The sequence below is a fragment of the Oenanthe melanoleuca genome, chromosome 18 (genome assembly GCF_029582105.1).
Source record: "Oenanthe melanoleuca isolate GR-GAL-2019-014 chromosome 18, OMel1.0, whole genome shotgun sequence".
Classification (NCBI taxonomy): Eukaryota; Metazoa; Chordata; class Aves; order Passeriformes; family Muscicapidae; genus Oenanthe; species Oenanthe melanoleuca.
The window spans coordinates 6,224,032-6,237,023 of NC_079351.1; the positions used below are offsets into that span (position 1 = coordinate 6,224,032).

The 12,992-nt window shown below is 52.3% G+C and overlaps 1 protein-coding gene across 3 annotated transcripts; it reads right to left on the reverse strand.

Moving 5' to 3' along the window:
- Nucleotides 1-541: 541 nt before the first annotated feature.
- USH1G (USH1 protein network component sans) lies at nucleotides 542-12,906 on the reverse strand. Of its 3 annotated transcripts, XM_056506167.1 has the most exons (5): nucleotides 12,730-12,906; nucleotides 12,107-12,608; nucleotides 10,142-10,820; nucleotides 1,643-2,884; nucleotides 542-943 (listed from the first exon to the last, which is right to left on the reverse strand). In XM_056506167.1, exons 3-5 carry the CDS (start codon nucleotides 10,486-10,488, stop codon nucleotides 940-942), a joined length of 1,593 nt encoding a protein of 530 aa, XP_056362142.1. In that variant the 5' UTR covers nucleotides 10,489-10,820; nucleotides 12,107-12,608; nucleotides 12,730-12,906; the 3' UTR covers nucleotides 542-939. The 3 variants fall into 3 exon arrangements, with proteins under 3 accessions (XP_056362142.1, XP_056362140.1, XP_056362141.1); XM_056506165.1 differs by lacking the exon at nucleotides 12,730-12,906 and having other exon boundaries at nucleotides 11,733-12,264; XM_056506166.1 differs by lacking the exons at nucleotides 542-943; nucleotides 12,730-12,906 and having other exon boundaries at nucleotides 1,639-2,884; nucleotides 11,733-12,264.
- Nucleotides 12,907-12,992: the final 86 nt, after the last annotated feature.

Sequence of the window (12,992 nt, forward strand, 5' to 3'; positions counted from 1 at the left end):
GGCACAGTGGGGCTTGGAATGCACTGGTCAGTGTGGAAACACCTGACACTGCAGATCAGAGCTGTGCTTTGAGCACTGATGCATCAGGGATGCTCAGAAGAGGCTCTGGGCTGCAGCCTTGTGCTGTGCTCAGTCCTGGGAAATTGCTGGATTTGAGAGACAAGGTCCTTTGCACACAAACTGCTGACACAGCTCAGTGCCCTGGAGAGATGGGACAGAAACACTGAGTGTGAAACAACCATTTTGACCACTGGAAGACAACTACCAACAAGTTCAAAGCATCATTTTCATTCTGGATTTTGCCCTCAAGACAGCACAGACTGGATTCACAGACTCACAGACTTGTTGGGCACCTGATGGCCAAAGTCAGGGCTGGCACATCTCAAACTGAGACCACAGCCATCAGAACTCCCTTCTAAAAACACAGCACCAGACAAGATGATGCTTCTCACCGGATGAGAACCAGGAGACAGAGCAGAATTCCCAAACCCTCTGCTCCTCAAGCCCAAACCCCAAAACAACCACTTGCTCAGGGAAGAATGGATTGTAATTATTTATTTTGGGTCCTTTTGAAAATATCACATTATCTCCTTCTGTTCATGGCTTGGTGTGGTCTCACAGCCTGTGACAGCAGCATCCCAGCCATCTGTGCAGCTCCCTCCTTCCTCCAGCAAGTGGAAGACCACAGTCTCTTGAAGGTTGGCAGGTTGGAGCTGCCTGGTCCAATCTCAGCTGTTGTCCCTCTGTGCCAGGAATTGCCTGGAGAGCATCACAAGACAGGGAGCAGAGCGAGGGAGCAGTCCTGTGGGACTGGTGGGGATGGCTGTAGCTTTCAGCTGCCCCAGGAAAGGAGTCTCTGGCTTGTGTTTTCTGGCAACTTAGAACTGGGTTTGTTTCTCAAGCATTTTTTTAAAAAATTAAAAATAAAAAATGCTGCTGCTATCTGCAAAGGAAAAGAGAAAAATCTATCAGCACCCTGAGGATCCAAGAACAAGCTGTACTGAAAGGCTGTAAAAGCAGCACACAGGTATCTGAAGGCTGGGGAGCCCAAACAACACAGTTAATTGGGGTGTCAGTGCATGTGGCCTTCCCTTCACCTCTCTGACAGGTACACAGTCCTTTAACCCTACCAGCCAAACCCTGGAAACATCAAAAAACAGCAACAACTCCAACCCAGATATGCAATCTCCAGAGGCCTGAGTAAGATCTCAAGCATTTGTGGAAGGATTCCCAATATCACTGGGCACTGCCATCATTCTGCTACCACCGGGAATTGCGGTTGATTTCCTAATGTCTTCAGAAAGGTGAAGAGTCAAGACAAGCCTAAACGTGGTTGAAAATCTGTTACATGGACTGAGTAGCATCAGACCACAACACAGTCTGCATTCAAATGGGTTATGAAACAAAACCAGGGCTTCACGTCCTGCCCAGTTACATTAAGGTTGTTGAGTAATGAACTAATGCTATTGCCACCTCTCCAAACTCTCATCCTTTCCATACGAGCAGGAATTTGCCCACACACAGAAGTGCTGAGGTTACCTGGACTCCTACTCTTCCAAAGCAGGTTGAAAACAAGACCTTACATTATCCACATCTCCACCTGCTGAAGAGTTTAACCTCTCAGACCCCGTCTCCTACTTACAGTTCAGTGTCTACAATGACATCTGGCTTCTCCAGCGTTTGTCGTCTCCTCTGGATGGCATCCACAATCTTTTTCCTGGGGCCCAACGGGATATTGATGCTCTTCAGGTCATTGTCTGAACACAGCATGAGGGCCTCCAAGTCAATCTTTTCCTTCTTCAGGATGGAGATGAACTCAAACATGTGCAGAGAAGCCAGAAAAGTTTCCAAGGGGCTGGTGTCCGGTTCATCGTCATCGTCCAAGCCCAGCTCCAGCTCGTCCCAGGGCAGCTCCTCCTCGTTCCTCTCCTGCAGGCTGTTGGCACTGCCAATGCTGTCGTTGAGACTTGGCGAGCGCTGCAGGCGGCTCCGCAGCCGGACACCCACGCCGTCGGCGCCGTCCTCGCCCGGCGCGGCCCCGTCCTCCCGGCCCATCCCGAAGAGCCCGCTGCTGACGTAGTTGCGCCGGAACACCATGGTGCCCAGCCCGGGCCGGTTGAACAGGGACTCGTGTCCCGAGTCGGTGCTGACCTCGGAGTGGGCCGAGTCCAGGTGCAAACCCGGGTCGCTTATGGCACGGGAGACGGTGTCTTCATCCGTGAGGAACATGTCTCGGATATTGCGGCGAGTCCACTCCTTGGGGCTGGCGTAGGTGCCCTGCTTCACGAACATGACGTCGCTGCCCAGCTGCAGGCCAGACAGAGACCGCACGCTTTTCCTCCCGTCCTCGTAGATCTTGAATGTCCCGTCCACCTGCTTCTTCTTCTCTAATTTCTTCTGTATTTTGGTCTTTCCCTTGGCTGTGCCGTGGATGGTGGCTTGTGAGTATGGCAGGGAAGTCACCATAGACATGTGCTGGAACTTCTTACTTAAGGTGCTGCTTGAATAGCTGGAAAAGCTCATGGTGTCCGAATTATCTGACATCTCCTTTCTGTACCGTTTCTCCATCCTTTCGTGGTGCTTCTTCTGCAGCTTCACGCAGTCCTTAATCCTGCGCTCCGCGTCCCGGAAGGCCTTGTCCTTCAGTTTGCTCACCAGCTTGGGGTTGAGGCTGCTCTGCTTGGCAGCGATGGAGTCCAGGTAGCGCACGCACTCCATGTGCCCCTTCATGGCTGCCATGTCCAGCGGGGTGTGGTAGTCATTGTCCAGGCACCAGATGTTGGCCCCAAAGGAGATGAGGAAGGAGAGGCAGTTCAGGTGGCCGTTGGCTGCTGCCAGGTGGAGGGGGGTATTCCCCCAGATGTCACATTTGTCTGGGTCGCCCCTAGGCAGCAAGAAAAACAACTGGTTAGCATGCAGGGATTGATGGCAGACTCCACTGAGACATTCCCAGCTGTGCAGGGGCAAATCAGCCCTATGAAATGTTGACTCATTGAAATATCAAGGTATGTACCTCTGGTGCAACTTAATTTTAAAAGGGTCTTCTGGAGGGGTATACTACTGACATGGAGTCACGTGCCCCACATGCAGGTCTGTGACAATGTGACTTGAATTTAGGTCTCAAGAAAAATATGTTCCCACATCAAACCAGCTTCTGGAGAAAGGCAAGCAGGTTCTGAATAGCCCAGAACTGAGAAACAGGTCTGATTCCAGCTCAGACCTTAAGCTTGTGATAAAATTTCAAATCTCAAATATCCCATTAAATTCTAGCCAGATCCTGTCTTCAGATCTTGGCTTTATTCAGACTCTGTGGTGGGGCATGCCAAAATGCCTCTCTGTATGCCACATCCTGGGTTGGACACCTTGGACACCATGAAACATCCATCCTCAGCAATGGTTCTGAAAGCCCCCAGCTGCTGTACCTTCCCACCCACCTGTCCCTTGGCACCTGGGGAGATCTGCAGCACAAAGGGGAATGTTGGCAGGAGAGAATAAGAGTGATTTTGGTGACATTGCCTTCGGCATTGGGGTTTTGTGGGGGATTTTGCTGTACCGTACTTGGTCTTGATAGCACAGCTGGAAGCACATTGGTATTAGCACATCCTGAGAATCCAGTTTCAGAGAAAGTGGAGATTAGGTTTCTGCACTCCTCAAGAGCTGGACACTGCCAGTAGCATCTCCATTCGCACCACGCCAGCCCCTGCCCCAGCAAGCTGCTGGCAGACAAAACAACTTGTCCTCATCTCCTGCCTCCCGTGCCAGGACAAACACAAACCTGGGATCCAAGGGGAGTCTGTCCTGCTGACATTCCTCTGTATTTGTGCTCAGGTGAAACGAGAGAGTTCACACCCCTGCTGGCACCATCCCTCTCCCGAGCTGCGTGCTAATGATATGCAGCCAGCAGCAGTATCTGTCAACAGGGCACTCTCCCTCCGTGCACATGGGCATGGCAAAGCTTTTATTAAGGCTGGGCAGCTCCACCACCCTCAGGAGCAGCTCCTCGTGGGCAGCAGGGCTCTGGCAGGGCTCTGGCTCAGCACAGCTCCTGCCTGTTCCCACACCACCCTTTCAGAGAGCTCCAGAGGAACCCAGCACTGCTCCTCCTCCACGCAGACCTCAGCTCCAATCCATGGTGACGCCAGGAGTACAGAAAGCAAATCATAAAATATAGAGAGCTGAAAGTGACCCATCAAGGATCATCAGGTCCAGCTCCTTAAATGCACACTTGAGACCTTCAGCAAGGGTTATTTAACTCCTTGCTGCTTAAGGGTCTGTGTTGGCAAGAGCTGGGAGCAGCAGAGCCCAGCACCCTCTCTCAAATCCCATGTGCTCTGAGCTATGGCTTGTCTGACTTCAGAGTGAAAACTACTCCAAGGAAAGAGCAGGAGATCATAGGAGCAGAGAGACTTCTTTGCCCTGCTGCTTTGCACCTTCATCACTTTGTGCCAATGCACAAACCCCAGAAATAGCCTCATTTAGCACGTTCATCCCCACACAGGAACCCACTGCCTGCTTGGAACACAGCAGCAGAGACACAGAGGAACTGCCCAGTCAGTGTAATGCCAAGTTTGCAATCCTCAGGCTTTAAAGAAGCTATAAAGCCTGTCCAGATGTTAAGCTGGAGATTATTTGCACCCAGAGCATGAACTTCCTAACTTCAGTCCCTGAAAGCTGCTATGAGGTGCACTCAGCTTTTTTTGTGGGAGCATAAACAGCAATTCCATCATAAACATGTTTTCACTAAATTTACAGAAACACAGCAAGTACAACCTTGAGCTCATTGGCAAATTCAGCAAGTTAATCAAAAGGTTTGAAACTCCATAAGGCCAAAAAAACCCACAAGCCCTTCAGGACTTCTGAGCCAGAGCCTTTGACATCTCTCATAGAAGGAGAAAAAGGTTTCAGAGATGGGTGATGAGGAGGGGGAAGGCAGGAGATCATAGGCTTGAGGAGCCATGAAGGCAGGAAAAGGAGAGAAGGGATCTGATAGTACTCTGACAATGCTGAGTTTCCAGGAGCAGTAACTCCCCAGCCCTTGCCTCTCCCCTCGTAGTGACATGTCCAGGCTGGGAAATGCATGGGGAGGATAAATATTTGATGAATTGCAAGAGAGGAATAAATTATTGATAGAGCTGGATTTAAAGAGCCAGTGAACCTGTTCCACATGGAGCTGCTGGTGCTGGTGGAGACACTCCAGTGTGTGAAGGTGCTGGTTTGGTTTGTGTGTCTGAAAAGGTGTTTGCGTGCCTGGCAGGTGTGGGCAGGTGAGCCAGGACACCTCGAGGGTCCCAGTGGTGTGGACTCATGATGTGCACAGTGAGTGAGCAGTGGGAACAGTCCTGCTCCCTAAACCAAGTGTGTGGATGCTCAATCCATCAAGTTCCTTTTGGAGCCTATTCTCAGGTCTGCCTGGTTCAGGGGGCAGAGGGCAAAGCCAGGGAGCTCTTGGGGGTTTCATATGTGAAGGTCTGCTTTCCTCAGAGAGTGGGGGGAAAGAACATCAACACCAGCTTTCCCTGGTCATTTCCACTGTCTAGAAATAAGTATTAGAGCAAAATTAGATATCTCAGGCCCTGTGCCCTACAAACGTCTGCCGCAGGCGCTAAAAATGCATCAGAAGGAAAGAACGGTGACTTGCAAAGTAGAGATGTTTGATTCAACTCAGATAATAAACATGAGGCCCTCCCTCTGGCAGGTGTCTGAGCAAAACTTCACCTCCGGGGTGCTGCACATGAGGAGATGCTGACTGCAGGGTCCACTAAGTGGGAACGTATTTTAATAACAGGTGTAAAGTGCAGCACTTCTCAGCTTCAAAGCGTTTTTGAGCACTTAGTCAACTCCTGTAATAATCATTATTAAAACACTGTTAATTGGGCCCCTTAGGTGGACATGTGCATCTCTTGAGTCACTGTGTTTGCACCATGACATGCATGCTCACTCCCTTCCTGCTGGTTTTTCCCCTCTGCTTTTCCCGTGGGATCCCAATTAGCTGGGGAATCCAGTGGCACTTACATATGCTCTTCCCTGGCTGCATGTATGGAGTTCCTCTGATAGCAAAGGGCTGGCTCACCCTTGGCCCATGGGTGTGTGTGGGGAATCAGGCCCTCAGACCAGGATCCAACTGGTTGGGGATAAAATGATTTGGGATAGAGGAAGAATGAAAAAAAATAATTTACGGCTTGAGGAGCAATCCTCGTAAAATGGTTTTGGATAGAGGGAGAGTGAAAAAAAACAATTTATGGCTTGAGGAGCAATCCTCAATACTTTCAGCATAGTCAATCCTAGAAAAGAGCAGAAAAGATGAGGTTTTTGGCCCAGAGCAGAGCTTTGGGTCCTGTATAGTGAGTTTTCCCCAGGTGGTGGTAGCCCAAGGATTCAGCTGTCCCCCAGGTTCAAATCCCCAAAAATCCATGAGAGATGCTGCAGAGGTCATGCCAGGGCTCTCTGCCCTTGTCCCAGCAGAAAGCTGGGCTGGCAGTTGCTGTGCCAGGTGACTGTGGTGCTGGGGCAGTGCCTGGGGCCACGTCTCCTGGTTCAGCACCTCGCCTGCCCAGGGCTCACCCTCGCTGCCAGCAGACAGCTCAGGTGCCCGAAGCCAGGAAGCTGCAGCAGTGCCCCACCCTGCTCCTTCACCTTCCAGGCAGGTTGTCACCCAGGGAAGTTCCCACCAGCACAGCCAGGCTGCCCCGGCTCCCACGTGGCCTCCAGCCCTGCAGAGGATGCACATCACCTTCACATGCCTGTGCTGCAACCTCCCCTGCAGCCCTGCCCAGCTGGGCTGCTGTGATGCCCTGGAGCAGCCTGGCTGATGTCAGGAGCTGTTGTCACCCCCAAACCACGGCTGAGCCACTTGTCCTCCCTGTCACTGGCATCCAAAGTATCTGTGCCCCCTGTTTGTGTAGGAAGGGAAGATGAGGACCAGCTCTGCTGAGTGACAAACCTGCAGGCACATTCTCACTTCTGCTGTCCACTCCAAGGCAGTTCTGGCTGATCCCAGGCAAGGCCCCCAGACCTGCCTATAACTGGGGCTGGACTGGTGCCCACCACTGCCAGAGCAGTGCCTAACGAGCCCCACTGAGGAATTACTGAGTCTGAAAAGCTGCAGTGCTAAATGCCAGCTCGCCAGCCTCTTCCCAGCCGTCATGTTAATTGAGTTTGTTTGTTTTCCTCACTGGAGCCCAGCCAGCAGGAAGAAAAAGGCTTTTTGTGTGGCAGACAAGAGGGATGAGCTACTGCTGATCCCTCCATCCCAAACCCTTTCTCTGTCCATTGCAAAGGGGGCACAGAGGCACAAAGCCTCCTTCCTTACCCCTTCCTTGTGGCTTGGGGCAACAAGCTTCCCTCCAGAATCTACCAAAGGATTTCTTTTCCCCTCCTTGTTTCAGCTCTACACCACAATCTGCTCAACACATGGATGAGGCTCCTTCACTGATGGCAGAGCCTAGATGTGTCCATCAGCCTGACATGGCCATTAGAGCCATGATTTTGGCCCCCAGGAGCCCCTTCCCACAGCCCTGCTTTCTCAGGGCTCCTCTGGCCACCCTCACCAGGGCATTTCATAACAGCCTGGCCCTAGCACTCAATGTCCTGGCTTGTTTGGGCACTGGTGCCACTGCCCAGCACTAGCAAGGAGATTTTGGGTCTTCTTGCTGCCCCAGGACCCCCCATCACCCTCTGTGCTTTGACAGCCCCATGCAACCCAGATGGAGGCTCAGCAGCCCCAAAGCCTCCATTCCCCCAGACCCTGCTCCATGCCATGGTCTCACACTCCCCTGTCTCATAGTGCAGGGCTCTCTCAACCAAAGGAGGAATATTTTGGCATCAGAGGCCAGAGAGCAAATCCCTGACATTTTGGGATTGTCATGGATCCTCTCTCTTGCCTCACAGTGGTTATAGTGTAGGTGTAATAGTACCATTTTTAGCACAGCATTAAGTTTCATCTCTGAACAAGGCTTAAACACTGTGGCACATCATCCTGGGCACTGGCAGAGAATGACAGGGTCTGCCTCAGGCTCTGCTGGGTTTTGCACAATTCCACCTCTCTGGCACCCTGGTGCCCAGGCTGGGGCTTTCCTGCCTCTCACAGACCCAAAGCCAGCTCCAAGGAGCAGGGGTGTGCCTGCCTCCATGCCAAGCACTTTGCTGGTCTCTCTGTGGCCCTGGGCAAAGATCTGACACATGGAGATGAATGCACAAATGCAAACACATCCTGCAGTCCCACAGCCACACACCTTGCTCCACCATCCATCATGTAAAGGGCACTGGGCTTTTGCCAGGCTATTTTCCTTGTCAGGAACAAATGTATATTAGGTTGTTAATTAAACAGCAGCCAAGCTGCACTCAAACACGATTTGAGCCTACAAGGACCTTTTAATCCAATGTGAGTTTATAAAAGCAGCCCTTGGGCTTTGTGGAGAGGCAGAAACTGCTGGCTGGAGGGGGGTTGGCAGGGCAGGCAGTGGTGCTGCAGGGTGCCCTGTGATGGAGAGGAGCAGTATGAGGTCATACAGTGATATAAAGAGATCATAAAGTTAATCCAAAAGGCTTTGCCTTTCTGGAGAGGCATTCATCCACAGCTTGGGCCTTCCAGATTGACTTTTTGGCCACAAAGAGTCTCTGAAACCATTTTTAACCTCAGGGTCTCATGCCCTGGGCATTCCTCCCACGTCTCTCTGGCCCTGGCTATCAATTCTTGTCCTGACAGGAGCTCTGGGCAGGTTTTGCTGGGCACAGTCTTTCCTGGGAGGTACACAGGGGGTCACAGAGCCCCACCCAGGGAAGCATTACAGGGCTCTCAGCCCAGGACCACTCAGGATGCTCCACTCAGAGGGAGCACTGTGTTGCTCTTTCCTTTCCAGACTCAAAAATAATCTTTTCCTGAACAGATTCCTATTGCATCAGGTGTGCAAGGACTTCTCAAAGCCACTCTGTACACAGCCTTCAGTTCAGGATCTGAAAGGAAATGATTTACAATGAAAGGACAACAATGGATGGAGGAGCTCTGCCTGTGAGCACAGCTGAGGTACTGCCTGAATTTTTTGCACAAGCAGACCAGAGTATCAGGAGATGGCAAGAGCCCAGGACCAGGTGCAGTGGAGATATGGCTGGTCAGGTATAAGAGCTGCTAATACAGCCCAGGGTGGAAGAAAAATCCCTGCATGGGAGGTGACAGTGCCACCAAGCCCTCTCAAGGAGGTGTGATGTCCATCCAGGCTGCTGACCTCACTACCATTCCTCAATATTAGAAAGACAGAAATCAAAATAAGTACCACCAATCTCTCAACACAAGGCAGAAGCCAGTCCAGCTTGGATGGCTTTGGATGAAGTGCTCAGAAGAGCTACTGGAGCAGAAGGAAGCACTGGGATGTGTCCTTGGGGGGTTGGTAAGAATGGGAGAGTCACAGAGGGAGTGAGGAATGGCAGGTCGTGCTGTAGCACAGCCCTTGTGTGGTTCCCCAGCAAGGTGTAAATCCCTCCAGTCTGACAAGTCCCACTCCCACCTCCCCATCACATCCACATTTAGGGAGACAGAAACTCTTAAGATTTGGCAGCCCAGGGTGAGGTACAGAAAGACAGACCAGTATGGAGCAGGCGCTGTGGAGGAGACTGGGCTTAAATCTGCTCTTGGAAAAACTGAATTTCCAAGGCTCCAAGTGTACAGCAAGCTGCCCAGGGGCCACATACTGAGACCTTGCTTTGGGCAGAACAGACAAGTGCCACCCTCTGCCAGCTGGCACTGCACATGTCCCTCTGTGAGCATTCTTAGGACAGAGGGAGCAGTTATTTACCTCCCACTTAAAAGGACTTTTTTCATGTCAGCAACACAATGTGTTTATCTTTACAGGACCTGTAAAAGACCACAAAGCACTTGGAAAGGGGAACTCATCCCTATCCAGGGATGGGGACAGGAGCACTTAAGGGGTCAGAGGAACTGGGAAAACACAGAGCACTTATCAGGAGCGTTGGATTATACTCAAAGCACCACAAGTGAAGAAAAGTAAGAGCAGGGAGGACAGGAGTAGGGGCCTTATGGACAAAAAATGATGTCTTATGGACAGGAGCCATGACTTTGTGGGGCACACAGACCGGGAGCAGGGAAGGGGGTCCCAGCTGCTCTGTCCGCACCGCGGGCAGCACTCACCCTCTGCTGACGATGAGCCGCAGGGCGTCCAGGTTGCCGTGGTAGGCGGCCCATAGGGTCGGGGTCATGCCATCCTCATCGGGCGAGTTCAGGTCCTTCTTGGTGGCCTCCTTGAGCAGGTCCAGGTAGCCGTCGCGGGCGGCTCGGTGGTACTGGTCATTCATGGTGCGCACGGTGCCCGGGCCAGCGCATGGGTGCCCGGGCGGTGCGGCAGGGCCAGCGCCCAGGGCCCCGCTCGCCAGGCACAGCTCCGCGCACAGGACACCTGAGAAGCGCTGGCTGGAGGCAGGAGCGGCTCCCAGCCCAGCCAGCCGGGCTCCACAGCGCATCCCCTGGGTCCTAAGCATCCTCCGGCCCCGCCGCAGTAAAAGCTCCAATTAAGCAGCGTCGCTCTGTTGGGCTCAGCACGGGGCACGCGGCAGCAAGTTTAAGAGTTCCCAGAGCAGAGCAGGCTGTCAGGAAGGCTGCTGGGTTGTGTCCTGCCCTGTTCCTGCCCCAAGCAAAGGGCAGCCGAAGCAGGAGCAGTGGGTCAGTGCAGCACATGCCGCACGGCCTCTGCTCAGCCCTGTCAGAGCTGGGACCTGGAGAGAGAACCCACTCTGTGCAGAGTTGGATGAGGGCAGTTTGGGGACTGATTTCAAAGTGATAGCGGGGGTGTTCACAGCTCAGCTTTTCCTCACTAAAAAATAAAAAAATCAAACTTTATTTATATATTTATTTTATCTCTCCGTAGTGTCACTAGACTCAGTCACCATCCCTATCGCCCCCATTCTGCCTCTACCCACAGAATTCTGCTTTCCAAGGAACTGCACAACAAACTGCAGAACGGGAATGTGATAAAGCAAAGAAACTCGCAAGGGCTGGAAACATTCCCTTCCTCACCTCTTTCCCCTCTCTGGAGACTAAAACCCCTAACCCTGTGTGTAACACCGGTGTGCAGGGGCTGCAGTGTTCTGGTGTCTTTTGTGCTGACAGAATTCCCGGCGGGGTGGGACCCTGGGGATCTGGACAGCCCCAGGCGGTGTCTCCAGCACGGCATTCCCGGTTCCCGGGCACCCTCTGCTGTCGGAAAGCTGGAGCCAAGCCTGGATGCTGGCCGAAGCACGAAGCTGCCCCAGTGCATTACACCCAAGGGTGAATCGGTGGATTGCATCCCCTGGCACATGCTGACATGGAGGAGGGATTTCCTGCTACTCTCTTGTTCGTTTTACCTGTAATGTCCTAACTGGGAATGGAGATCTCCAGGGCTGGACTCTGTGTGTGTGACCACGGCCTGGGACAGGCACAGGGTTTGGAGAGGGTGAAAGCAGAGCCATCAGATGGATAGGAAATGGGAGGAGAGTGGGAAAATTATGTAAGACAGCATCAGGAGGGCTTGGAAGGCAATGAGCAGAGAGGAACCAAAACAGTGAGAAACACAGCTTATTTTTGTAAGGGAAAAAAAAAAAATGCCCCAAGATAGGAGGGTGGCCCTAAAGCAGTGCCAGGTGCACCCACGCAAGCTGCAGTGATTAATCCCTGGGTGAGTGACACAGCGTCAGTGTCCTGGCTGCATCAGAGCCAAGGGCTGCTCCCTGCGGGCTTTGCTCACCTCAACAGGTTCCTTTGCACCTGCTCAGCCTCCCTGGGCAAGTCCTAATGGGATGTAGTAGCCACTGCAGGTGAAAAGCAGCACAGTAATGTCTGCAATTCATTACTGACGTTACTTAATGATTCTTGTATTGTTATTAATTAAATTTCTTGGCTGCCAGGGGGGACTGGGAGCATTGCCCGAGGCAGTAAACACTCTTTCCTCTGTTGCTGGCTGGTAAGGACAAAAGAGGCAGGGTAAACCAGCACGTTTAGCCCGAGGGGCCTCTGAACCTCTGGCCTCTGCAAAACATCTATATCAGCTCGGATTTACTTCTGGGAGGCCTGGGCTTCCCCTGGGAAAGGCTGCAGAGTGAGAAAAGCTCAAGCACTCACCCCGGAAGGAATGGCTGTGGCTCAGCAGAGGCCAGGCAGAGCAGAGCTGGTGCAGCTGGTGGCAGCCTGCTGGTGGCAGCACAGGAGGGACACACGGGGCTCTCCCTGGGCTGGAGAGCAGATTCTGAGCTCTCCTTCCCCATCCCACACAAATTTGGTGCTGTACCTGCAGTGCAGCAAGAAGGACACAAGCGGGCAGGAATGGGACAGAGAAAACTCACAGCAAATGGCCCCAGCTCTGTGCTTGCCCTGAAGGGGGAAAGCAGCAGAGACATCTCCCAAAGAGGCATTTCAAGGAATAGAACTTGTCCCCATCCACCCAGAACTGCCGTGGGACTCCTATAGCTCCCCCACAAAACACAGCTGGGTGAAAGGGACCTTGAGCAGAAACTGTCCCCTTACCAGACAAACGTTCAAATATCTGTCCTGTAGTTTGTGACATGGTTACTCCTTGGAAGGAGAGGAGTTAAGGTCCTGAGGTCCAGAGAAAGGTGATCTCACCCTGAAAAAGCAAAGGCAGTGCGTCAGCAAAGGAGAACAAATTCCGGCCCCTAAATCCTGCCCTTTTCTAGTGCTAAACCTTCCTCGTTGATGACACCATGGGTGGGAAAGGATTGAGTTACCTGTGGCACTGAACAGGTATAAATGCAAATTTCTTCCTTTTCCTCAAGAACCTTCGAGGCATGGAGTGGACTGATTTGAATATCACAGGGTGGGGCACAATGTTTAATGTGCTCCAGTAAGCAGAAAGCCAAGCACAAAATCATCACCAAAGATGTGTTCAATACCTAAACCATCACCTCTCAAGGGAAGAGACCTCATGCATGTGGGGAGATGGGTTTGGTGGAGTGGCCTTGCTCTGTGGTGACCATGACCCTGTGGCCGA